Source organism: Muntiacus reevesi, chromosome 2 (assembly GCF_963930625.1).
Source record: "Muntiacus reevesi chromosome 2, mMunRee1.1, whole genome shotgun sequence".
NCBI classification, from domain to species: domain Eukaryota; kingdom Metazoa; phylum Chordata; class Mammalia; order Artiodactyla; family Cervidae; genus Muntiacus; species Muntiacus reevesi.
In genome coordinates this window covers 23,203,713-23,229,525 of record NC_089250.1, presented here as the reverse complement: position 1 = coordinate 23,229,525, position 25,813 = coordinate 23,203,713, and the positions used below count along the sequence as shown (strand labels likewise).

The 25,813-nt window shown below is 40.2% G+C and overlaps 1 protein-coding gene across 1 annotated transcript in view; it reads left to right on the top strand.

Moving 5' to 3' along the window:
- Positions 1-25,813, top strand: part of PIP4K2A (phosphatidylinositol-5-phosphate 4-kinase type 2 alpha) — a 179,371-nt gene that overhangs the window by 145,706 nt on the left and 7,852 nt on the right. Inside the window, exon 7 of the mRNA XM_065921087.1 lies at positions 19,849-19,962. Within this exon, the coding sequence (XP_065777159.1) occupies positions 19,849-19,962 (114 nt within the window). The remainder of the gene's footprint in view (positions 1-19,848; positions 19,963-25,813) is intronic.

The window sequence follows — 25,813 nt, the reverse complement described above, 5'->3', positions numbered from 1 at the left end:
TCCAGTCGGCATGAGAGGCTGCAGAGAGGGCTTCAGCTGGGAAAGGGGGCTTGGGAACCTCCTGGGAAGGATGACCAAAGACAGGGCAGCATTGATAAGGTCATGCAGGACTAGCCTAACATGAGACAGGAGACATTCACTCAAGCCCAGGAAGTACAGGGAGTCCTATACAAGATAAACCCAAGAAGAAACATGCCGAGACACACGGTAACCAAACCAACAGAAATTACAAAGAGAAAATATTAAAAGCATCAAGGGAAAAGCAACAATTAACACTTAAGGGAACCCCCATAAGGTTACCAGCTGATTTTTCAGCAGAAACTGCACACCAGAAGGGATCCAGCAATGTTCTCACTCAGATTTGATAGAGAAATCAAAAACTTCACAGACAAGCAAAAACTAAGAGAATTCGGCACCATCAAATGAGCTTTACAGCAAATCTTAAAGGAATCTCTAGGCAGAAGAGAAAAGGCAACTAGAAAAGAAAATTATGAATGGGAAACCTCACTAGTAAAGGCAAACATATGGTAAAGGTACGAAATCATCCACACACAAATATGATATCAAAACCAGCAACTATAGAAGAGAGGGCTACAATGCAGGATGTAGACATGCACTAGAAATTAAGGGACAAGCAAGTTAAAACAATCTTGTATTTATATGTAGACTGCTATATCAAAACTTCATGGAGACTGCAAACCAAAACTCTACAATAGATACACAAAAAAAGAAAAAGCAATCCAAACACAACACTAAAGATAGTCATCAAATCATAAGAGACGTGAACAAAAGGTGAAGGGAGAAAAAAAACCTACAAAAACAAATCCAAAACTCTTAACAAATTGAAAATAAGAACATACATATTACCTTAGGGACTTCCCCAGCAGTCCAGCGGTTAAGGCTCCACCTTCCAATGCAGGGGACATAGGTTTGATCCCCAGTTGGGGAACTAAGGTCCAAATGCTTCAGGGTGCAGCCAAAAATTAAAAATAGTAATAATTACCTTAAATGTAAATGGATTAAATGCTTCCACCAAAAGACATAGACTGGCTGAATGGATACAAAAACAATATCCATACATATGCTGTCTATAAGAGATGCACTTCAGATCTAGGAGACTGGAAGTGAGAATGGACAAAGGTATTTCATGCAAATGGAAATCAAAAAGAAAGTTAAGATAGTAATACTTACATCACATAAAGCAAATTTTAAAATAAAGACTATCATCACAAGAGACAAGGAAAGACACTACATAATGATCAAGGGATCAGTCCAAGAAGAAGATATAACAATTGTAAATACATGTATACCTAACATAAGAGCACCTCAATATACATAATAGCCATATAAAGGGAAACTGACAGTAACACAACAATACTAGAGGACTTTAACACCCTATTCTCATCAATGGACAGATAGATCATCCAGACAGAAAATCAGTAAGGAAGCACAGGCCTTAAATAACACATTAGACTTAATTGATATTTATAGGACATGCCATCTGAAAGCAGCAGAATGCACTTTCTTTTCAAGTACACGTGGAATATTCTCCAGGATAGATCACATCTTGGGCCACTAGTCAAGCCTTGGTAAAGCTAAAAAAAACTGAAATCAGGTATCTTCTCTGATCACAATGTTATGAGATTAAAAATCAAACACAGGCAAATAACTGCTTAAAAAAAACACAACATATGAACACATGGAAGCTAAATGATATATTACTAAACAACCAATGGATCACTGAAGAAATCAAAGAGGAAATAAAAAAATACCTCTAGATAAATGACAACAAAACCACCACAATCCAAAACCTACAGGATGCAGTGAAAGCAGTTCTAACAGGGAAGTTTATAGTAATTCAATCTTGCCTCAGGAAACAAGCAAAATCTCAAACAACCTAACCTCTTACCTAAAACAATGAGAGAAAGAGGAACAAATAAAACCCAAAGTTAGAAGAAGAAAAGAAATCATAAAGATCAGAGCAGAAATAAAAACAATAGAAAAGATCAATGAAACTGAAAGCTGGTTCTTTGGAAAGATAAACAAAATTGAAACTTTAAGAAGAGAAAGGAAAAGGGCTGAAATCAATAAAACTAAAACTGGAAAAGGAGAAGTTACAACTGATACCACAGAAATACAAAGAATCATAAGGAATACAAAGAATCATAGACAACTTATATGCTAATAAGATGGACAGCCTAAAGGAAATGGACAAATTCTTAGAAAGGTACAACCTTTCAAGACTGAACCAGGAAGAAATAGAAAATATGAGCAGACCAGTCACAAGTACAGAAATTGAAACAGATTTTTATTTATTTATTTTTTTCCATTTATTTTTATTAGTTGGAGGCTAATACTTTACAATATTGTAGTGGTTTTTGCCATACATTGACATGAATCAGCCATGGATTTACATGTGTTCCCCATCCCGATCCCCCCTCCCACCTCCCTCTCCATCCCATCCCTCTGGGTCTTCCCAGTGCACCAGCCCTGAGCACTTGTCTCATGCATCCAACCTGGGCTGGTGATCTGTGAAACAGATTTTTAAACTTACAACAAACTAAAATCCAGAGCCAAATAACTTCACATACATTTAGAGAAGAGTTAACACCTATCTTTCTAAAACTCTTCCAGAAAATTGCAGAAGGAACATGCCAAGTCCATTCTCCGAGGCCATCACTCTGATACCAAAACCAAACATGCTACAAAAAAAAGAAAATTACAGGCCAGTATCACTGATGAACATAGATGCAAAAATATTCAACAGAATACTAGCAAACCAAATCCAACCTTACATTAAAAGGATCATACACCATGATCAAGTGGGATTTATTCCAAGGATGCAAGCATTCTTCAATATCTCCAAATCAATCGGTGTGATACACCACATTAACAGACTGAAGAATAAAACCATATGATCATCTCAATAGATGTAGAAAAAGCTGTTGACAAAATTCAGCAGCCATTTATGATTTTAAAATGGGCACTGATGGAAATTAACATAATATAATAAAGGCCATATATGAAAAATTCTAATTTCTTCAAGAAAATTAGATTCACCAAGGGAGCATTTCATGCAAAGATGGACACAATAAAGGACAGGCACTGTATGGACCTAACAGAAGCAGAAGATATTAAGACAAGGTGGCAAGAATACACAGAAGAACTGTATAGAAAAGATCTTAATGACCCAGATAACAATGATGGTGTGATCACTCACTTAGATCCAGATATCCTGAATTGTGAAGTCAAGTGGGCCTTAGGAAGCATCACTACAAACAAGCTACATCACTACACAAGAGGTGATGGAATTCCAGCTGAGCTTTTTCAAATCCTAAAAGGTAATGCTGTGAAAGTGCTGCATTCACTACGCCAGAAAATTTAGAAGACTCAGCAGTGGCCACAGGACTGGAAAAGGTCAGTTTTCATTTGAATCCCAAAGAAAGGCAAAGCCAAAGAGTGTTCAGACTACTGCACAATTGCACTCATCTCACACACTAGCAAAGTAATGCGTAAAATTCTCCAAGTCAAGCTTCAACAGTACGTGAACTAAGAACTTCCAGATATCCAAGCTGGATCAGAAAAGGCAGAGGAACCAGAGATCAAATTGCCGACATCCGCTGGATCATAGAAAAAGCAAGAGAATTCCAGAAAAACATCTGCTTTATTGACTACGCCAAAGCCTTTGACTGTGTGGATCACAACAAACGGTGGAAAATTATTAAAGAGATGGGAATACCAGACCACCTTACCTGCCTCCTGAGAAATCTGTATGCATGTCAAGAAGCAACTGTTAGAACCAAACATGGGACAACAGACTGGTTCCAAATTGGGAAAGGAGTATATCAAGGCTGTATATTGTCACCCTGCTTATTTAACTTATATGCAGAGTATATCATGTAAAATGCCGAACTGGATAATGCACAAGCTGCAATCAGGACTATAGGAAGAAATACCAATAACCTCAGATATGCAGATGAAACCACCCTTATGGCAGAAACTGAAGAAGAACTAAAGAGCCTCTTGATGAAAGTGAAAGAGGAGAGTGAAAAAGCTGGCTTAAAACTCAACATTCAGAAAACTACGATTACGGCATCTGGTCCCATCACTTCATGGCAAATAGATGGGGAAATAATGGAAACATTGACAGACTTTATTTTCTTGGGCTCCAAAATCACTGCAGATGATGACTGCAGCCATGAAATTAAAAGGCGCTTGCTCCTTGAAAGAAAAGCTATGACCAACCTAGACAGCATATTAAAAAGCAGAGACATTACTTTACTGACAGATGTCTGTAGAATCAAAGCTATGGTTTTTCCAGTAGTCATGTATGGATGTGAAAGTCGGACCATAACGAAAGCTAAGCACCAGAGAATTGATGCTTTTGAACTGTGGTGTTGGAGAAGACTCTTGAGAGTCCCTTGGACAGTGGAGATCCAACCAGTCCATCCTAAAGGAAATCAGTCCTGAATATTCTTTGGAAGGACTGAAGCTGATGCTGAAACTCCAATTCTTTGGTCACCTGATGTGAAGAACTGACTCATTTGAAAAGACTCTGATGCTGGGAAAGATTGAAGGCAGGAGGAGAAGGGGACAACTGAGGATGAGATGGTTGGATGGCATCACCGACTTGATGGACATGAGTTTGAGCAAGCTCTGGGAGTTGGTGATGGACAGCCCAGCATGCTGCAGTCCATGGGGTCGGTCGCAAAGTCAGACACAACCAAGCAGCTGAACTGATGACAAACTCACAGCTAATACCATTCTCGACAGTGAAAAGCTGAAAGCATTCCAAGATCAAGACAAGGATGTCCACTATTGCCACTTTTATTCAACATAGTTTTGGAAGTCCTAGCCATAGCAATCAGAAGAAAAAAAAAAAAAAAAAAGAAAAGTAATCCAAATTGGAAAAAAAGTAAAAACTGTCACTGTTTGCAGATGACATATTACAGAAAATCCTAAAGATGCTGCCAGAAAACCACTAGAGCTCATCAATGAATTCAGTCAAGTTGCAGGATACAAAAGTAATAACAGAAATCTCTTGCAATCCTATATACTGTTAACAAAAGAACAGAATTTAAGGAAACAATCCCATTTACCATAACATCAAAAAGAATAAAATACCCAGGAATAAGCCTACCTAAGGAGGCAAAAGACCTGTAATCTGAAAACTATAAGACTGATGAAAGAAACCTGAGATGATACAAACAGGTATACCATATTCTTGGATTGGAACTCTTACAGGAAAACATAGGTAGAACACTCTGACATAAATTGTAGCAATATATTTTTTGCTCCACCTCCTAGAGTAATGATAATAATAACAAAAATGAAAATGGGACCTAATTAAACTTAAAAGCTCTTGCACAGTAAAGGAAACCATAAACAAAACAAAAAGAGAACCCTCAGAATGGGAGGAAATACTTGCAAACAAAGTAACTGACAAGGGATTAATTGCCAATGTATACAAACAGCTCATGCAGCTCTCTTAAAAAGAAAAAAAAAAAAAACCAAAAACTGGGCAGAAGATGTAAATAGACATTTCTCCAAAGAAGATATACACAGATGACCAAAAAGAACATGATGAGATGCTCAACATCACTAAATATCAGAGAAATGCAAATCAGAACTACAGTGAAGCATCACCTCACACCAGTCAGAATGGCCACCATCGAAAAGTCTATAAACAGTAAATGCTGGAGAGGGTATGTAGAGGAGAGAGTCCTCCCGCACTGTTGCTGTGAATGTAAATTGTTTTAACCACTATGAACAAGGAACTTTATGCAGGTTCCTTAAAAAACTAAAAATAGAACTACCATATGATCCAGCAATCCCATTCCTGGGCATATATTCAGAGAAAACCATAATTCAAAAAAATATATGCACCCCAGTGTTCACTGGAGTGCTAGTTACAGTAACTAAGATGAAATCAACCTAAATGTCCATCCACAGATCAATGGATAAAGCAGATGTGGTACATATATACAGTGGAATGTTACTCAGCCATAAAAAAGGCCAAAATAATGCGATTTACAGCAATGTGGATGGACCTAGAGATTATGGTAAGTAAAGTAAGTCAGAGAGAAAAAGACAAATACCATGTGTTATCACTCATGTGGAATCTAATTTTTTTAAGTGATATAAATGAACTTATTTACAAAACAGAAACAGACTTATAGATTTCAGAAGCAAACTTAATAGTTACCAAAGGGGAAATGTGGGGAGGGATTTATTAGAAGCTTGGAATTAACATACACACACTACTGTATATAAAATAGATAACTATTAATAACAAGGACCTACAATATAGCACAGAGAACTACTCAATATTCTATATGGGGAAAGAATCTGAAAAAGAGTGACTATAACTGAATCACTGTACCATAGTCCTGAAACTAACACAACATTGCAAATCAACTGTACTCCACTAAAGTTTTTTTTTAATAAATAAAATTTAAGAAGTGAGGCAGAGAAAGGAAACGGTGGCTCCTTTGACAGTTTATATTTTTACTGTGCACCAGTGACTGTATTTTCACACTTCCAACCTCTGTGTAAATCACCCTGAAGGCACCAGCTTTGACCCAAAGCAGCAGAAATGACGGACTGTTGGCTTCCGTGTTGCTATGTAAACGTTTCTTCCAGGTGCCGAAGACCCAAGTGGGTGTTTAAGTTTTAGTCCATGAGAAACTTAGAGACTCACTATTATTGGGATCTTCTCCTAGGAGAAAATAATCTGGGCTGTTTAAGGGACCACACACTAGCATTGAAAGAAGGCTTTCTCAGCATCATCAAAAGAAGCCAGCCCCCAAGGAAGCCGTGGGTGTGATGCCGTGCGCCACACACAGGGACTGCTCTGCTTTTACTTTGTCCCCAAGTCCCTGGTGACTACAGCCAGTGGTCTCCGCACCACCACCCCAATTTTGATCTCTTCAGGTTCTGGCTCCAAGGGCTCGCTTGGTCCGTTTTGACAATAAACAGTGCCAAGAAAGGCAGTTACGGCCAATGGAGTGATTGCCTCAGAATTCCAAATCCCAGAACAAGAACGCATGTGAAGGAAAGCCACAGGGTTTGACATGGCCGTGACGGTTCATCACCATCTGTCTGTCCCTCCCCATCTCTGCCTCTAGGACCACACGCTTCCCAGGCACCCCTGGCACTCACCACAGCCCCGCTCCCTGCCTCACCAGAAACGTTCAGCCTTTTATTGGTGTAGGTTTCTGTGAAGAGATAGGAAATTACAGAATGTGTTTAACAGAAACCCAGTTTTCTGAGGATGCTTCTTATCATACATTGAATGTATGCAAACTATTCCTCAGAACATCTCCCCGGGGGTGGACGTCGGAGACAAGAGGGACCTTGAGAGTCCAGTTTCCCCACCTCCCATGTGACAGACCTGAGACTGTGGGGCCTCTCTTCTCACGCCGCCTCACAGCTGGCGGCACAGGCAAAACCTTAGCTGGGCGGGGGGTGGTGAGGGGTGTATTTTTTCCTATTAATCTCAATGTACTGGGATTTGGAAAGGTACGTAATAGTAACCAATGTTTGTTGAGCGTATACTACATGCCAGATCTGTTTTCAGTTTTACACAAATTTGGTCATGTCATCCTGACCACTGCCTTTGAGACGGGGGCTCTTGTTACTTGCTTTGTGTAAATGAAGTTACTTGACAGACAAGCTCTAACCTGCCCCACAGTTCTGACAGGACAAGGCCGGGCTTCCGTCTTAGTGCACATTCTAACCTTCTAAATGTTTAGGACTCCCTTTTAAAAAACAAAAAAAGAAAAAGGGAATTATTATCAAAAATTCATATTAATCCTATGAAGATGAAAAAGGAAACATTTTACCACATTTCACTGACGAAAACATGTAACTCAAAACAACGTGGTACTAAGACAGTTCATTGAGTCATGATTTAAAAGTTAAAAAAGTAATGAAATGACTTCAAACCATGTTGGCAAAAAAAACAATTCATATTTCCTCCATTTGAGAAGTATAGTTATTTCTGTAAATATAGTCTGTATTACTGTATCTTACATCATATAAACATTAAGCCTGTTTATACAACAGCCCCAAGGAAGACGTCAGTGCTTTCTGCTCCTTTCTGGGCTTGGGGCTCCTGATAGCTCTTCCTCCAGGAGCAGCAGCTCCAAAATGCCAGCCACCCTCCCTTCTAGCTTAGAGGCGCTCACTGGGAAAGGCTTAAAGACATAGGATGTGAAAGTAATTAAAATTGGTAATTGATGGAGACTGTGTGTGCTTTGACAAGAGAACATCATGCCTCTCTGATAAGGCAGTTTGTTTATAAAAGCTAGCAACAACCAAAGTAATATTTACTAAACTGTAATACATAAAGATGAATGAATCAATAGAGTTGAAGTCTTTAAAACTTTGGATTTTTAAACTCAAACAAATTTCTTTGGTTTCTTTTTTCTGTCAATTTTCAGGTTTTCTTTCCATGATCAGTAAATATTTTTGACTCTTCTGAACAGCATGCTCTTTATAAATAAAACCATAAATTATCATAATAATCACTTATCTCTGGTTAGAAATAATTGGAAAAGGCTGAAAATATTTTATACATTCTAGCCTTTTATAAACAAAATCAAATGGTTTGCAAGAATATTTTCACTGCAGTCATATAATCATTTGCTACAAAATTGCAAAGAACAATTTTCATGGAGAATCTCCACTGACATGGCTTAATTAGTAATCTGGATTCCTAATTTTTCTTTCATTTGCATCACTGTAGTTGTTTTAATTTCCCGTACTTTTCACTTGTTGATGACAAGTTTTCAAACTGTCACCTCAAATATTTCATGATATAGGTGCAGACAAGTCTCATCTCTACGATTTGAACTTGACACATAATTAGTGCGATCTGCATTAGCATAATAATGAATATGGAACTGAAGGAAATAAAGAAGCTATTTTCCAACAATAATGGAATCACTTTCATGGCAACAAGTATCAGAACATGCATGTACAGATGTCTTGAATTTTTTTTTTTAAAAAGCAGAATGGTGCTTCTTTAAAAAAAAAAAAAAGAAAACCCGTTGTCAGATTCTGACAGCTGCTATGACTTGTCTTATTCTTTAACTCTTTTCTTTATTAATGGAAGGGCATCTTCCATTCATGGCTCCAGCAGTTCTGCCCCCTCTAAATGAGACAGAAATGCGAGTCTCCCCGGTGGTCCATCTTTTCACAGCTGCGCTGCAATTCCAGTGTGACATCAAATTAGTAATTATAGCTGAGCAGACCGCTCTTTACAAATGACAGTCTTCGCATGCTGCCAGCAAGCAAGCTACCCAGCAGGGAATCTGGACAAGTAAAAGAAAACATAACTGGACTCACTTGATTTCTGGGGGATTTGACCTGACTCTTTAAAACGCCCATGTTCTTGAGAGAGAATGAGTGAGTCCTGGGGATTTACACAAATATGCATTTTGTTCATCGTTCTGCACAGTTCTCAAAATTCATGTCTGGTTTTATTAAGTAAAGCCAAGCCTGTGTAATGGAGTCATTGGGTCACAATAAGAAGATTCCTTTTAACATCTAACCTTCTCCCTGGAACCTATTTGAAAGAAAACAGCTGCCCTGCAATTGGCATTTGTATAACTATATTGGCAATAATCACTGTTGACACCTTGATAATGGGCTACAAAAGGCCGCCTGGTAGATTCTTAGGAATTCTGAATTGTGCTAGCAATTAAGTGACTGTCACCATCTCTGACATTGTACCTATTATTGACTGAAGGTTCAGCAAAATTCATCATTAATACCCTCACACCAAAAAAAAAAAAAAAAAAAGCCTTCCTAAACCAGTTTTCAGCATTTCTTCTGTGATCTTTAACTTGTAACAAATTATAATTAATTACCACCTCCAGCTGGTTCTTTGGGATGAGTGAAAGGCAAGGTAACAAAGACAGTGAGCTCAGAGCAGAAGGAACAGAAACAGCAGTGCATTCTTCTGGGAATCTTCCTTTGCTATCAGTTAAAAAGCACTTCCTTTTCCATGTCAGTGAATGACCAGTTAAAGGGAGGTTATCAAGGTTTTCAGTTCCTCAACTCAGCTAATGCTTTAACCTTCTGTAAAATTTCTTCTCTCTCCAGATGAAAGTGAATTATTTCCTTTGCCAGCCAGAGCTAGATACACCTATCCCAGCACCCAAAATGCAGGGGAAATTTTCCCATCGGGCAGAAGCAGGGCCATCTGCCTGTCTCCTGGCCCTGAAATGCTGTATTAATGTAAAAGGGGGCTTGGAAGGGAAAGGCACCAAACCAGAGCCTTCACCAATCTGAGTCCCAACCCCTGCTCTGGCATTAATGGAAGTCAGGGGATAAATCATTTGACTTTGTCTTCATTCATAAAATTAAAGGATCTCATTGGTCCTCACGCTTTATTGTTTGCAAGCATCTCTTATTTCAGGTGACTCTTTCCCTCCTGCAAAGGTGCACTGCAGCCGACTTGACAATCACCAAAGTCCTGTCTGCTTTGGCCATGGGTTATGGTGATTGCTATTACTAATGGAAAAAATGTTCTGAATTGTTACATAAGTCTGCAGATGTCTGAGCAAAGGCTTAAGAACTCTATAATGTAAACCATGGGGGTTATTCTGGGAAGTGGAGTTTTAAAATTTGATTCCTTTGGAATTTGGTAAGAGTGGCATGTGAAGAGGAAAGATAACATGCAGTATGATTCCTGGGAGCTTCTCCCAGATGACAGCATTAGAGTGCTCAGGCCAGTCTGGCTTATGGCAGTGTATAAACACAGCTTCACTGAATGCACTCAACTCAGGTTATCCCAAGCACACAGAAGCAGTGCTGTTAGATGTGGGAATTTCTGACAACTTATGCAGTTGATTCTAGAAAGAGTTGAAGCAGACTCAACTTCCAAAATGTAATATGGCTTGAATTTAAGCCAACCTGCTGCAGATGTATAATAAAATAATGAAGTTCTAATGTTCACTCAGTTCAGTTCAGTTGCTCAGTCATGTCTGACGCTTTGCGACCCCATGAATCGCAGCACGCCAGGCCTCCCTGTTCATCACCAACTCCTGGAGTTTACTCAAACTCATGTCCATCAAGTCGGTGATGCCATCCAGCCATCTCATCCTCTGTTGTCCCGTTCTCCTGCCCACAATCCTTCCCAGCATTAGGGTCTTTTCCAATGAGTCAGCTCTTTGCATGAGGTGGTCAAAGTATTGGAGTTTCAGCTTCAACATCAGTCCTTCCAATGAACACCCAGGACTGATCTCCTTTAGGATGGACTGGGTGGATCTTCTTGCAATCCAAGGGACTCTCAAGAGTCTTCTCCAACACCACGGTTCAAAAATATCAATTAGGGTCATTAATGTTCACTAGACTGGTATTAAACCAAAAACTATACAATTTGGCAAACTCCATGCATTTTCAGACTTTGACATTTCTTAGATTATCGCCATCAACATCCAGGCCACAGAATCTGCCTATCAGATGGAAACACTGTAGGGCTTGCATATGCTTCATCTGTCACATCACAACTCACAGAGGAAAGCCAAGCCATCACCATGCCACTTAAACGGCCCTTCTGAGAAGTCTCACAATGTTAGGAAAGGAGTAAGTTTCACTTTCTTAATATCAGCTTTTAGGGAAAATAAATAACCAACAGCTGGGTCCTGCCAGCCTTAACAATTCTAAATTGTAGAATTATGACAGGGCTTATCTGGTTTTGTGCTTCTTAGTTGCAGTGCTATTTCTCCACGTATTTTGAGGTATAGTCTTTCTACATTTACACAAAGCGGTTCAAAACAAAAATTATCTGAGATTTTCATATCCAGATGCTGGTCACAAATATATACATTCTCAGCATGGAAATAGTTATTAATGACATGTTGGATCATTTCCCAAGCTATGAACTTGTGTAGACGTTCCGCTTATGTTTTTAAAGGTTATATGTACTTTTTTGTGAGAAAACACCTGTTATCTTTGCTACTTCTGTTTGAACTTTATGCATATTCACTAATTTGCCTTTCCATGTATCAAATTTGTGACTTCGATGTTTTGAGAAGCAGAACTGATTTTATCATAAAATCTTTAACCTCTCTTACTACCCCCAAATTGATACCACATATGTGATGTTATTCAGGCAAATTATCTTTATCCCAGCTCCAATGTAAGGATTAGCTAAAAAGTCTCTCCCTTACAGAACTATTTCTGGAGTATATCTTCAGCCCTACAGACTCTGATTCTTATGAAGTTACTTCAGCAAGCCTGATGGAAAGGGGTTTATTCTTTCTTTGCAAGTTTATTTTCATTTAGGTGAGCTTGGACTAACAAGTCAATCAGAAGCATCAGCAGTCCCTAACTTGAGACAATAACTCGCACATATTTTTTTTATGTTGTGCGTTCAGCTCCAAGTGTAATAGGGTCCATCAAAGGGACACTGGACAGCAATTTTGGACACCAAGGCTTACAATTAGACTTTTTAAAAACAGGTTGCCAAATGAGCACATTGAACAAAAATTCATTTCTTTCTGAAATACAAGTCCTTTAATCACAGAGTGCTGTGCTATGCATCATCCTTTTCATTGAAACCTTCTGGTGCCAGAACCCTGTTTGCATTAAACGCTTGAGTGTGACAGAAGTACATTCCATCTCCCTGTTAGGGTTCCATCCTGAAATGTGTCTGTATTATATAAATTATGGCTCTGAGCATTTTAAGTACATTTATTTTTAAATTTTTCTGTTAGTAGCAATTTAATAGGCTCTTTGTAAAACTTAATTGTAGAATGATGTTAAAAGCCAGTATATTTTAATTTGAATTCTGTATTTGAAGTTTTTGTCTGTAAGTACAGATTTTAAATATTGATTTTAAAAATGTTTGAGTCATCCAAAAGATATTTTAGTGACATTAAAAAGCTAATGAAAATTTCCATGTAATTTCTGGCTTTACTAATAACTCTTAACACATCCAATATTATTAAACTCCACACGAATGACAGCAATCATGCACCAAGTTACAGAATCCAATGAAATATAACATATTACTAACAGGTTAACTTCTATCTGAAACAAATAGAAAATTTAAATCCTTTTAGTAAGCATATTTTTGTTTTTGGAGAATGTGCAAAATTCAGTAATTTAAAATTTTAAAGTTTATTAAAAGTGCTAAATACTTTTATATTAGAAGCAAATGCAAAGTGCAAATGCCTTGCACTTTCTAAAACTCTTTCTACCATCCTAATGGAAAGAAGCAGAGCCCCCTGCTCCCAGGATCCATCATTTCTCCCTGGCCACCGCCTTCTGCTGAGCTGGCTACAGAGGCACAGTTCTAAAAACAAAGCTCTGGACTTTGTAGCTCTTAGTTCTGAATATTTTTCCCTTTTTTATCTCAAACTGCTGGCCAAGTGTGTCCTGAGAAATCATTTACATCATTTATTGGATCCTAGGGAATACTTACATATTCAGAAGTGTTTATACATTTAGAATACTGTCCACACATTGATTCTCTTTAAGCCCTGATGCACATAAAGCATCTTTGACAATGACCAATATTGTTAACAGTGTATTTCTTACTATTTAAGAATATGGACTTGCTGAGTGACAACCTATAATACTGTGCTTTGAAAGAAACCAAAAACTGGAACTTTCCTTGTGGTCCAGTGGTTAAGACTCAGTGCTTTCACTGCCGAGGGCCTGGATTTGATCCCTGGTCAGAGAACTACAATCCCACAAGCCGCCTAGCATGGCCAAAAATAAATAAGAGACTTTTCACCCAATAGTGTAGTTACAAAAAGCAAAGGAGGGGATGTTTATAATGAAACAGTTTTCTTTTTACAGCTCACAGCAAAAAAAAAAACAAACAAAAAAACACCCCACTTTAGAAAGTGTTCCCAAGGAGCTTGCTACTCTCTAGTTTTTTGGGGTTGTTTTCTGGCTACTGAGATTTCAATTAGTGAATTTTTGCTTTAAGTCAGCAAAATCGCATTTACTAAAATACCCAATTTACCCAAGTAAATTTACCCAAGTAAATTATCATTTACTCGCTGAGAAAAATGAAACCCATGAAAAATTAAGACAAACGTCTGTCTTTGGCCATATATATATAACTATTTTATTCCATATTAATAAATGACATAAAATATACTTTATTACTCTAAAATTTTAACTTACCCAGTTACTGTAAAGCAATATTTTTATTCTCACTTGGATTTCAGTGAAGCTTTCTGGCCAGGGAGAGCTTTTGCAGTGACCAGAGGTCTTCCTGGCCAAGAGAATGCAGTCAAGGTTTGGAGGGCAGCCAGGGCAGGGGCGTACCCAGCCTCTAGTGTACCGTGTGTGACGCAGTGAAGTGAAACAGCCTTGAGAACATTACAGGAGGTGTTTGTGCCTAATGAGAAAACCTGAAAACACAGGCAGATTTCAACATGGCTTAGATTACTGATATCCCAAATTTAAAGAGCCTATTTCTTCTAGAAAATCAGGAAGGATAGAAGAGATGGATAAGTCTATATTCTTCATTAGCAGGAAACACTTTGTAACAACATTGGTCATGGTCAAAACTGATGGGCAACTAAGACGCAAACTAATACCTAGTTCTCACTGCCAAGCACCGTGTGTTTCCTGTCTTTTCATTCATTTCCTGTCTTTTCATTATCCTACTGGATAAGTGTTACTAATATTCCACTTTATAGATGAGGAAACTGAAGCTTGGACGGATTGAGCAGCTGGGTCTAAACACCCCAGCTGTTATAAAAGTGTTAAATGTGCCAACTTTTTTTTTTTTTAATCTTGCTCTGGGTTTATCGGTGATGAACTTTTCTCTAGATTCACACCCCATACTTGAGAACATGACCAGCAAATAACATTTATATGTAACTCTCCACGTGGCAAGCAGAGCCCTAAGTTTTTTAACAGTACAAATGAGTGTAATACTCACAGAAGTGTTGTCTGCTAATCCCCATTTAAAGATGAGGAAGCCAAGCCACAGAGAAGGTTAAGTAGCTCGCTCAAGTCACACAGCTAATAACTGGCGGAGCCAAGATACAACTCAGGTGGCGCGGTTTCAGCCTGTGCTCAAAAGCACATGCTTCAGTCTGTGTCCCAAGTAGAAACCTGGGCCTACTGACTCTAGTTGTAGGCGATCACCTGCCAGGAAAGTACCAGGAATATTCACTGTGCCAATTTCATGCACACAACGAAAGCAGGATAGCTCGCTTACCGGGAGACCGGTGTCGCTCTGCTTATGCCTTTAGCTGTGTTTGTTCGTTTACACTTCACATCAGTAGAGATGAATGCCGCTTTGAGTCCAGCCCACCCCAGTACAGTCACTTCCTGCAAAAGGGATATAGATGTGAGCTGTGCTGGCCTTGGTTTTACATACCTCACTCCCCTGGCCAGGGAGGGCAGTGTAGGAAGAGCAGGACACCTTGTCCTCCTTGGCATTGCCGCTTTTAAGCACCATGTGAGGTACTGGAGGCTCCCAGTCTACACAGCACTAGCTGGGAGAATTTTAACGCAGAGCTAATAAATGAAGACTTAACCTACAACCACTTCAAAAAAGGTGACTGACCGCTAGTTGGGAGCCAGCCTCCGAGTCCACAGTTCACAAGTGTTTCTGAGTTGATGTCTTTAGCCCTAGTGATTTCCTCCGCCCTCTAGCTAGTTCTGCATTGAGTTAGAAAGGCTATGAAAGATGCCCATTAAAAAGCCAGACCCAGAGACTTCAATGCTTTCAAAGCTCCCCTAAGTGCAAATAATCTGGAACTGCAAAGCAAGGGGTGGGATCGGTTGCTGCCCACAGTTATTTATGTGCTTTTCTGTGGACATCACCTTTGTGGGCAGTGTTAACACCAAGAGTTTATGATATTCATTAATTCACAGCAAAATAGTTTCCCTCACATTAAAAAAAAAAAGGTGCATCTTTAATATAAAAGCTGCTCATTATTAGAAGGATATATTGAAATTTATAAGAAGTCAAGCACCAAGGTTTTCTTGAGGTGTCTTGTTGTCAGGCGACTTCAGTTTTGTCATTCAGCTGTTAGCAGAAAACAGTGAAGCTCTATTTTTAAAGACAATATTTTCTCTCAACCTATAATACAGTTTTTTTTTGGGGGGGGGGAGTTTTATTTTTTTTTATTTTTTTTCCTTTTTTTTTTTTTTAATTTTTCAGTGGGTTTTGTCATACATTGATATGAATCAGCCATAGAGTTACACGTATTCCCCATCCCGACCCCCATCCCACCTCCCTCTCCACCCGATTCCTCTGGGTCTTCCCAGCCCACCAGGCCCGAGCACTTGACTCATGCATCCCACCTGGGCTGGTGATCTGTTTCACCATAGATAATATACATGCTGTTCTTTCGAAACATCCCACCCTCACCTTCTCCCACAGAGTTCAAAAGTTTGTTCTGTACTTCTGTGTCTCTATTTCTGTTTTGCATATAGGTTTATCATTGCCATCTTTCTAAATTCCATATATATGTGTTAGTATGCTGTAATGTTCTTTATCTTTCTGGTTTACTTCACTCTGTATAATGGGCTCCAGTTTCATCCATCTCATTAGAACTGATTCAAATGAATTCTTTTTAACGGCTGAGTAATATTCCATGGTGTATATGTACCACAGCTTCCTTATCCATTCATCTGCTGATGGGCATCTAGGTTTAAATCCATATCAGTTACTGAACGCTCCCAGCAATGACAACGACAATAAGTGCCACTTACCTCACTATTTAAACGTCACACAAGTTTTGGCCAAAATCTCAGTCATTCTGCTACACATGGAGTTGTGCTGAGGAGGACAAGGCAACCCACTCTGGTACTCTTGCCTGGAGAATCCCATGGGCAGAGGGGCCTGGTAGGTTACAGTCCGTAGGGTCACACAGAGTTGGATACGACTGAAATGACTTAGCATGCACACACAGAATTCTGCTAAGAGTCAGGCAGCCCAGGTTCCCATCTCAGCTCGGGAACTGGCTTACCAGCTCCACTTAGCAAGCTGGGAGACCTTAGCTGTGTTATCTCACTTAAGTCAGTTCCTCTATCTGTAAAATGAGGATGGTGAGAACTAGGGTGGTTTTGAAGAGTAAATGAGATGATGCACTTTAATAAATGGATGCACATCAAGGGCTCAGCAGGGTCTCCCCTTCTGCATGTAACCAGATGGCCTGCAGAGGTCCAGGAACTGGTCCCTGGGTAGAAAAGGGGAGGATTAAGGTTAGGAACCTCAGAATTCATGTTTCTAAACCCTGGTGCTCCTAAGCACTCTGCCATCCTGCTGACACCGGGGCGGGGGGGGCGGGGGTGCATCTGTGGATCAGCATTGGGTTCCTCTAACCACTGCCCTAGGGATCCACCTACACCTCTTGAGCCTTTCAGTAAGCCCTTAAGTCTCTTAACCAATCTGGTTGCCCTCTTTTGAACTTGATCCAATCTAAATACATCCCTAGTGCCTGGAAATTTCACAAGTAAGCCTAGTAATATAGTACAGTGTGTCCAGAGTTTTATGAGGTAGGATTATATTCTCCCTGTCACATGAGGTAATTCTGCTGGGGTGACCCTAAAATGGCATTCATTCATCTCCATGAGTGTGACTGGTACCCCCAGCAGACTGTATGTCATTTACTGCCTTGTCCGTAGCCTGTCAGCCCTGCCTTCAGGTTTCTCGCTCACAAACAAGAATCCCTCTCCTGTTCTTTGCTTACACTCATAAAATGAGTTGTGGAGTTTAGGCAGATCTGAATCCTTAATGCCCCCCAAACACACACACGCAGCCATCCCCTAAATGTAGACAAATATTGCCCATGTTGTCTACTTAGGGAATCGTGATCCTTCTGCATCTCCTATGTTTGTATATAGATCTGGCTTCAGCGTTTTCTGAAGCACTCCAGTTTTTTACCTTTCCTGATGCTTAGCTTCTCACAGGCCTCTGAGTTTGTTAAAACTTCAGATCTTCACATGTCATTCACTGTGCGATTTCACTGTTTCAGTTCCGAGAAAATAACTTAGGGTCTGTGTAATTGACTCAAACATTTAATAATCTTCACATTGAGAGTTTTCTTTCACATTTTACATTTTTAAATGATGAATGACCAACTTAGGCAGTTAATCCATCTGGACCCTGGTGAGTTTTTGTGATGAAGGATATTTCATTTCTTTAAACTGACTCAGCAAAAAAGTGTTTGAAAGTAGATCAGTTCTCAGGAGCCACATTATTTATCTGTGTGCCTCACACACTGCCGTATTCTCTTGCTTTCAGTGTCTCTCACACAAAATTACAGACTCCTTTAAGGATAGAAGTGTTCACCTATTCATTTTTACACTCCTGTACGTGGCAGGCATTCAGCAACCACTTATTGAATGGAATCTTTGGATTTCTGAGCTTTGCAAAGATAATCAATTTGGCAGTAGTTATATCAAAATCAAAACTCACAAAACTGCAGATTTTCCCAAAGTTAAAATCAGTAGCAAAGCTACCGATTTAGAACTGCATAATACACATGCGTGTGTGTCTGCCGATAGACATGAGTAGTTTACACACATGTGTATACCTTACAAAGTGGGAAGAAAAAGTGAGAAGTTCAGAGATTTGGAAGGTGGTTCAGCTTCCCTGGTGGCTCAGATGGTCAAGAATCTGCCTGCAATGTAGGAGACCCTGGTTTGACCCTAGGTTGGGAAGATCCCCCGGAGAAGGGAAAGGCAACCCACTCCAGTGTTCTTGCCTGGAGAATTATTCCGTGGACAGAGAAGCCTGGCGGCATGACTGAGCAACTAACTCTCTCGCTTTGTTTTTCAGTAGACGTATGTACCCAGTGAGTTTTTTATACCTCTGAATGAGGGGAGCCAGTGTGGAGACCAGGATGGAGAATATTTTCTTTCCTTGGGTTTCCCCCCCCCCCCCATTTGGTTCACACTTAGGGAAAAGAGGCATTCATGAGTATACTAAGGCAAGATATTATGTTCAATTCCTTTCAACTGGAAGAAATAAGAGGAGTGGTTGTTTTTTTTTTTTTTAACAAGGTCAGTCAAAAGGAGGGAGGAGGGGTTTTGAACCCTCCCAGGATGCAGGTTGTGCAAAGGTGAATAATACACACTACTTTAAAGCTAGGTTTTTTTGCTTGCAACCCATGTTTTGATAATCATGCATTCTTTGTGTTGGTCAGCATAAGTATAAGTTTAGTTGCCAGCTCACTACCATCCTATTTATTTTTAAAGGGTAAACATCTCATCTTAATATGCTTTATGCCAGAAGACATTTTTCTTCAATATTATCCAAATGAAAAGAGGATTTCCTTCTTGGAGTGCTGTGCCGGAAGGTTTAGAAGGGCAGATGGCTAACCTCTGGCTGAATATTCTCCCCAACTTAGATTTATACATGATTGTGGATGGTGCTTTTCTGAGCAAGATAACATTTTATCTGTAACATGAACCCAGCAAAGGCTACCCCAAAAGAGTGTGTGTTGGGGGAGGGGGTGGGTGAGGAGTTGGGTTGAACCAGTAAGAAAATTGAGGGTTCCTGACAAAGAATTTCAAGAATACTAATTCTATACTTAGAAGACTTCTTGTGAATCTCAGAAAGCCGTCAGGTTCATTCTTAGGAAACCATGAAATCTGTTACAAAAGCCTCATAATATGGAGTATGTCTGACCCTCCATTCCTAGTGGGAATGCTTCCAGTGGTCATAGCTCACTGGCGCCCCCTTGCGGCACGCAAGCCACCTCACATGTTGTTGCCTTGGGTAAGACCCCTCAGGGAGCAGGGCAACTCAGCCTCGGGGTGGAAACTTAACCTCCAGGATTGGAGAGCATAGGAGTCCTTTAAATTTTAGTCAAGCTCCTTCCTTATTCTTTTTCTCTCTCTTTTTTTTAGGCCAAAGAACTGCCAACTCTAAAGGATAATGATTTCATTAATGAGGGTCAAAAGATTTATATTGATGACAACAACAAAAAGGTATTCCTGGAAAAGCTGAAGAAGGATGTAGAGGTAAGGAAGAAAAAAAACACACCAATATAAGGGATGGCCCCTTGTACGAATGTCAACACTACTGGGTTTTTAGAAGCTTTTAAAACCATCTATTTGTATCTGAAACCAAGACAAAAATATATATTGTGCATTAGTCAAAGCAGATATGAACAGGTATAGCTTATATGTGAGCTGATTTAAAAGAGAAGTATGCCGATTCAGCAGCTCCCTCCTTCAGAGGACAAACGCAAGCAGGCACATGGTGTCTTCTGCTGGTGTCCCCTCCCCCAGGTTCACATCTTCTTTGTTGTGGGGGTAGCCTTTGCGAGGTTACAGCCCCTTCAGACCCACTGCCTTTCCCCGCCCGCCCCCCACCCCCCTGGCAACCGGGGCCCGGGTGGAGGGGACTGACTGTATTTTGTCAAAGACCAGATCATGTTGACAAGTGTATGGTAACTATTTGAATTTGGGGTTTTCCCCATCTGAACCACATCTGGGTGTTAGAAAATACCAGCCTCAATAATATTGCCACCAGCCTCTATGAAGTCAGTATCACTGGGCGGGTCAAGTCAGCCTTGCACGGTATGGGAACAGCATGGGCAGTTTAGGACACCAGGGTCAAGGGGGATGTTGTGAGAAATAAAATACTATGTGGAAATGGCCTTTTAGTCTATAAAGGAGTTCTCTTTGTAAATATTGTTTTAAGTATTAAAAATACACCTTTCCCTATCTTTTATTTATTGTAAAGGCAGTGCAGTTCTCCCAATGAACTTCCTTATATAAATCTACTAGAAATAAATTCAGGAAAAAAGTTCTTTTTTTGAAGTTTGTTAGGTTACAAAACAGTGCAAAGAGAGTTCTAATTTAGACAGTTACTAAGCTACAGTATTCTTAGCTGTTACTTTTGTTCGTGTGTGCAGTTTTTGTTTTTGTTTTTGTTTTTTAACTTGGAAATACAGTTCCCCACATACCAGTACAGATCTGCTACTTAGAAAGGCTTTGTGAAAAGATTCTTTCTTGTGTCATTAAAGACAAAATGACTTGGGAGTTCCCTGGCTGTCCAGTGGTTAGACCTCAGCGCCTTCACCACCAGGGCCCAGGTTCAGTCACTGGTCAGGGAACTAAGACCTGGCAAGCAGTGCTGCATGGCCAAAAAAAATTAAAACAAAACCAAAAATGACTTAAGCCAAGAACAAACAAATGTCATGGATTAGATTATATCCCCCATGAGGGCAGAAGCAGTATTATAATTTTCTTTTTAATCTCCTAGCATCTTTCATTTAAAGACACATAGACTGACCAAATTAATTCATGATTATTTTTAGGTTATAAGTTACTTTAAGAAATTTTTTTTTGCATTTTAACCTACATCACATATATGCTTTTGTTAGAACCTAGATATTGGTTATTTGTAAACAGGACCCAGTGTCTTGTTAAAAAATAGTTTTTCTCCAGTTTCTCATTATTCAGCATTTATTTTTCCTCAGTTGTCAGCAGTTTTTATTAAAATGCATATTAGTTAAGTATTTCCCTTTTACTTTGGGGTCAACTTTATCTGATAACTAAGTGCCATAGGCAGACATACTATTTGGGAGTTTTATTCATTATCCTGAAAGGCTTTGATCCTGAGAAGTAATACTGCTTTAGCAGTTATAGTAAATAGCCCTTAGGGATATCTCATCTGCTTGCAAAAATGTTTTTTATCTTTTTTTCCCTCTCAGCTATATATCACTCTGATTTTTAGACTCCAGAAATAATGTAACTGAAGCCATTCAAATTTACAGTTGAATTACACAAGGATTCTCTTTGCCTTTTCATTGTCTCTAATAGTGTCGTTGATTAGGAGATTTGGTTACTTTTAATCCCATCCATGGCTCTCCCACTTAGCTGTTTTGTTTAAATGGAGGCAGGGCATAAAGCATTCTTTCATTTTAATAAAATTCTCAATGGTTGGTAAGTGTCTAGTTTTGAAAATCATGCAGAAGCATTATTAATTTTTTTAAGCAGGTAATTATGGTAAAGTAGCTTGACATCTGATAGAATGTAATCTAGTTTCATTTTCCATCAGTTCCATGCTTGCTAATTTAGCTGGCTGGCCAGGATGGGGTTGGGGGGCGGGGGCGGGGTGGTAACTTAATGCTTTAAGTAAAAAATGAATTCATTACAGCTCAAATATTTCTGTAAGAAAATAAGAACCTAGCCAGCTTTTCTCTGCATTTGAAATTCTGTTCTATTTATATGCCGGGCAAAGTAGCAAAGTACATTGTTAGTTCTAATAGTTTACACATGAGCATATGTGAGCCCTTTTTCCCAAAGAAAGCACTTAATGGAGAATGGAAGGTCACTTTTGCCCTCTGACTCTCTTCTTGTCAGCTTTGACCGTGACCCTGGAGGGCTGGTCCTCATCTCTCATTGGCTCACACTGGGATCCAAATTTCACACGAGAGACTACACTTTGTGTCCCATGGCATCCACCCCATCACAGGCCATCTCATGCCTCACATTTTTTGGGGGGAGTGGGGTGGAGGGGAGGGAGCAGCTATCAAATCACCCATGACATTTTCCACAGAACTAAAACAAATAATCCTCTAAAATCTTTATGGAACCTTTAACGATTCAGAATTACCAAAGCAATCCTGAGGAAAATGCACAATACTACAAAGCTTGTTGTTGTTCAGTCATCAAGTCGTGTCCGACTCTTCACGACCCCATGGAGAGCAGAACCTCAGGCTTCCCTGTCTCTCACCATCTCCCGGAGTTTACCCAAGTTCATGTCCATTGAATCCGAACCTACAGTAATCCAAACAGTGTATTACTGGCACAAAAACAGACATATGAATCAATGGAATAGAACAGAGAGCCCAGGGGGAAAAACCAACACACCTACGGTCAAAGGAGACAAGAATATAAAACGGGAGAATGATCATCTGTTCAGCAAGCGGTGCTGGGAAAGTTGGACAGTGCATGTAAATCACTGAAGTTAGAAAACAGCATCACACCATGCATAAAAATAAACTCAAAGTGGCTTAACAACTTAAAGATAGGACCATAAAACTCCTAGAAGAGATCATAGGCAAAACATTCTCTGACATAAATAGTACCAATGTTTTCATAGTCAGCCTCCCAAGGCAATAGAAATAAAAAAACAAATGAGACCTAATCAAACCTACAAGCTTTTGCAAAGCCAAGGGGAAACCATAAACAAAATGAAAAGACAGCATACAGAATGAGAGACAATATTTGGAAATGATGCGGACAACAAGGGCTTAATTTTCAAAATGTACAATCAGTTCATACAACAACAAAAAACAAACAACCCAATCGAAAAACGGGCAGAAGATCTAGATAGACACTTCTCCAAAGACATACGGAAAGAGTTTACTAACAGCTCTTTAGCCATACAGTTTTCAATAAGTGTTTGCTTGTAACAGGGCTCGTAAAGGCTCAGATTTGGCATAATAAGGAATGAATTATGAGGGAAGCAGGTTAAGTGGGATATTCTGAGGGACAAAGAAGCTGATCAAGGTCTGGCGGACAGTTATTAAGAAGTTGGCAAGCAGGGGAACCTAAAGATTACAAAGATTTTTAAATCTTCATGGTTTGAAATTTTATATACTTAAAAATCACTAATTTGAGTTAGAAGCTTAAAGGGATGAGCAGCAAACAGCAAATGTGTTTAAGTTCCAAATATTAGCTGGAGGTAGACCCTCCAGGCAGCCCTGGATCCCTCTTCTTCTTGGGGCCTGTCATCTTCAGCCCACAGCAGTTTCAAGATGCCCTACAGTGACTTTCTCCAGCAAGAACCTCAGGTCTACTGCATATTGTGTTTCCCTCTACTTTAGAAGAGATTTTAAATGATGTTTTGTGATAAGAGCTGGGGCATCAATACAGGCTGTTCACAACGTCTCCCCTCTTGGCGCATGTCACCTGAACCTGTATGTTTAAGTTACATACTTGATGGAAAAAAGGCTTTTGCCGCAGTAACAACAGGGACAGTTATAAAAACCACTTCCACTGTTACATGTAAGGCACTTTTCATTGCCCCCACTACATTCTCTCTAATCCTTTCTCCGCCACTGTGAGTTTGGTGGGGCTGTCCCATTTTATAATTAGAATAACTGAAGTTCAGAGTAGTGAATTCATCATCAAGACACAGAGTGAATAGGTTCATCAATACCATTTTTCATGGAGTAGAGGTGAGGATGTAGAGAACAGACTTGTGGACACAGATGGGAATAGAGAGGGTGGGAGGAATTGAGAGCGTAGCGTTGACATACATACAGTACCAAGTGTAGGACAGACAGACAGTGGGAAGCCGCTGTGTAGCGCAGGGAGCTCAGGTCGGTGGCATGGGGGGGTGAGAGGGAGGCAGGCTCCAGAGGGAGGAGATATATGTATACATATGGCTGATTCATGATGTTATACAGCAGAAACTAACATTGTAAAGCAGTGATACTCCATAAAAAAAAAAAAATCCGTAAAAGATGGAGCAAGTAACCTAAGATTTAATTGCCCATCTGGCTCCAAAACTTACGTTTTATTTAAGATGATCTGATACTTCAGTGGGTCACCCTGATCAGCAAAAGCTATATGTTTAACCCCTGTGCTGTCCTTGGTCTTCTCCATTTGTCTCAGACACAGATTTGAAGACTTACATAATCCCCATTTCTTATATAATCCCCACTTGGGGCTGCAACTCACCTCCTTAGTCTTGGGTATGTCAGAACAACTTACCAGTTTCATCTCACTGATAGTTTAGTGGGTGGTGCCGGAGCCTAACTTCACTTTTATTATTGAATACAAATGACCAAGCAGTGGGCAGACCACAGATCAGAGAGACCCAGGAAAGGAGCTCTGGGCAGAGCTGACAGTTTGAGTAGCCCAGGTGCCAGGGGAAGATGTGGGCCTGCAGACTCACTCTGCTTCGTGGGGCAGTACAGCCCAGGCTGTTACCCTTCCGCTGCCTGACCTTTGGCATGCTAATTACAGGCAGCCCCTTTTGTACTCTCCAAAATACTTGAAAGTGGATTTGTACCTCATGCATCTGGAAGTCAAACGGACCTATATGTACAGAGAGACTGCTCTGCAGAGCAAAGAATTGTTGTAAATGACCTCATTTTGCTTCCAATGGGTGCTGCCTCTTGCAGTCTCATGGGAAGGTTTTTTGTTGTTGCTTTATTCTTTTTATTTGGTTTAGGGGGTTGTTTCTCTTAGAGGAAGGGGTCAGGGGAAGTTAGAGGAAAGGGGGACAGGGGAAGTAGCAGCAGGCAGCCCATTCACTTGTTCAGTAAATATTGAGTAGCTACATCACTTACCTGGGAGTCAGGAGGGCAGCGATGGCGTCACCGAACCAGGTTTGTTTGTGCCCAACATGGAGCCAGCCAGACGCCGAGATGCCGAGGTCTGCAGCAGAGGGTTTATTCGCAGGGCAGCCAAGCAGGAAGAGCAAATCTCCAGTCGGCGTCCCCAAGCCAGGGGCTTGCTTGAGGAGGTGTTTACGGGCGGAGCGGCAGGGCGGTCTGAGGCGTGGAGCGTGGGCAAAGATTGGGAAAAGGTGCGGGAATCCTCGTTCGGCGCAGGCGTAAACCAGGCTACTGACCTCTGCACGATCCAAGGGTGGAGCTGGCCATCCTCGCACGTGTGAAAGGACCCTCACGCATGCCCAGTTGGAGGGTCGGCGGGTCTATCCAGCCTTAACCCGCTCAGCTCGAACGCGACAGAGCTGATTCCTAGTTCCTAAAAAAGAACCAGCCAGACAACATTGTTCAGGCTACATGTCCCTTGGAGGACCTGCCAGTCTTAAACGACCTTGATTAGTGAAGGCAGGTGAGATGATCTGATTAATCATAATGCAGTTTCAAGGGCAAAAACG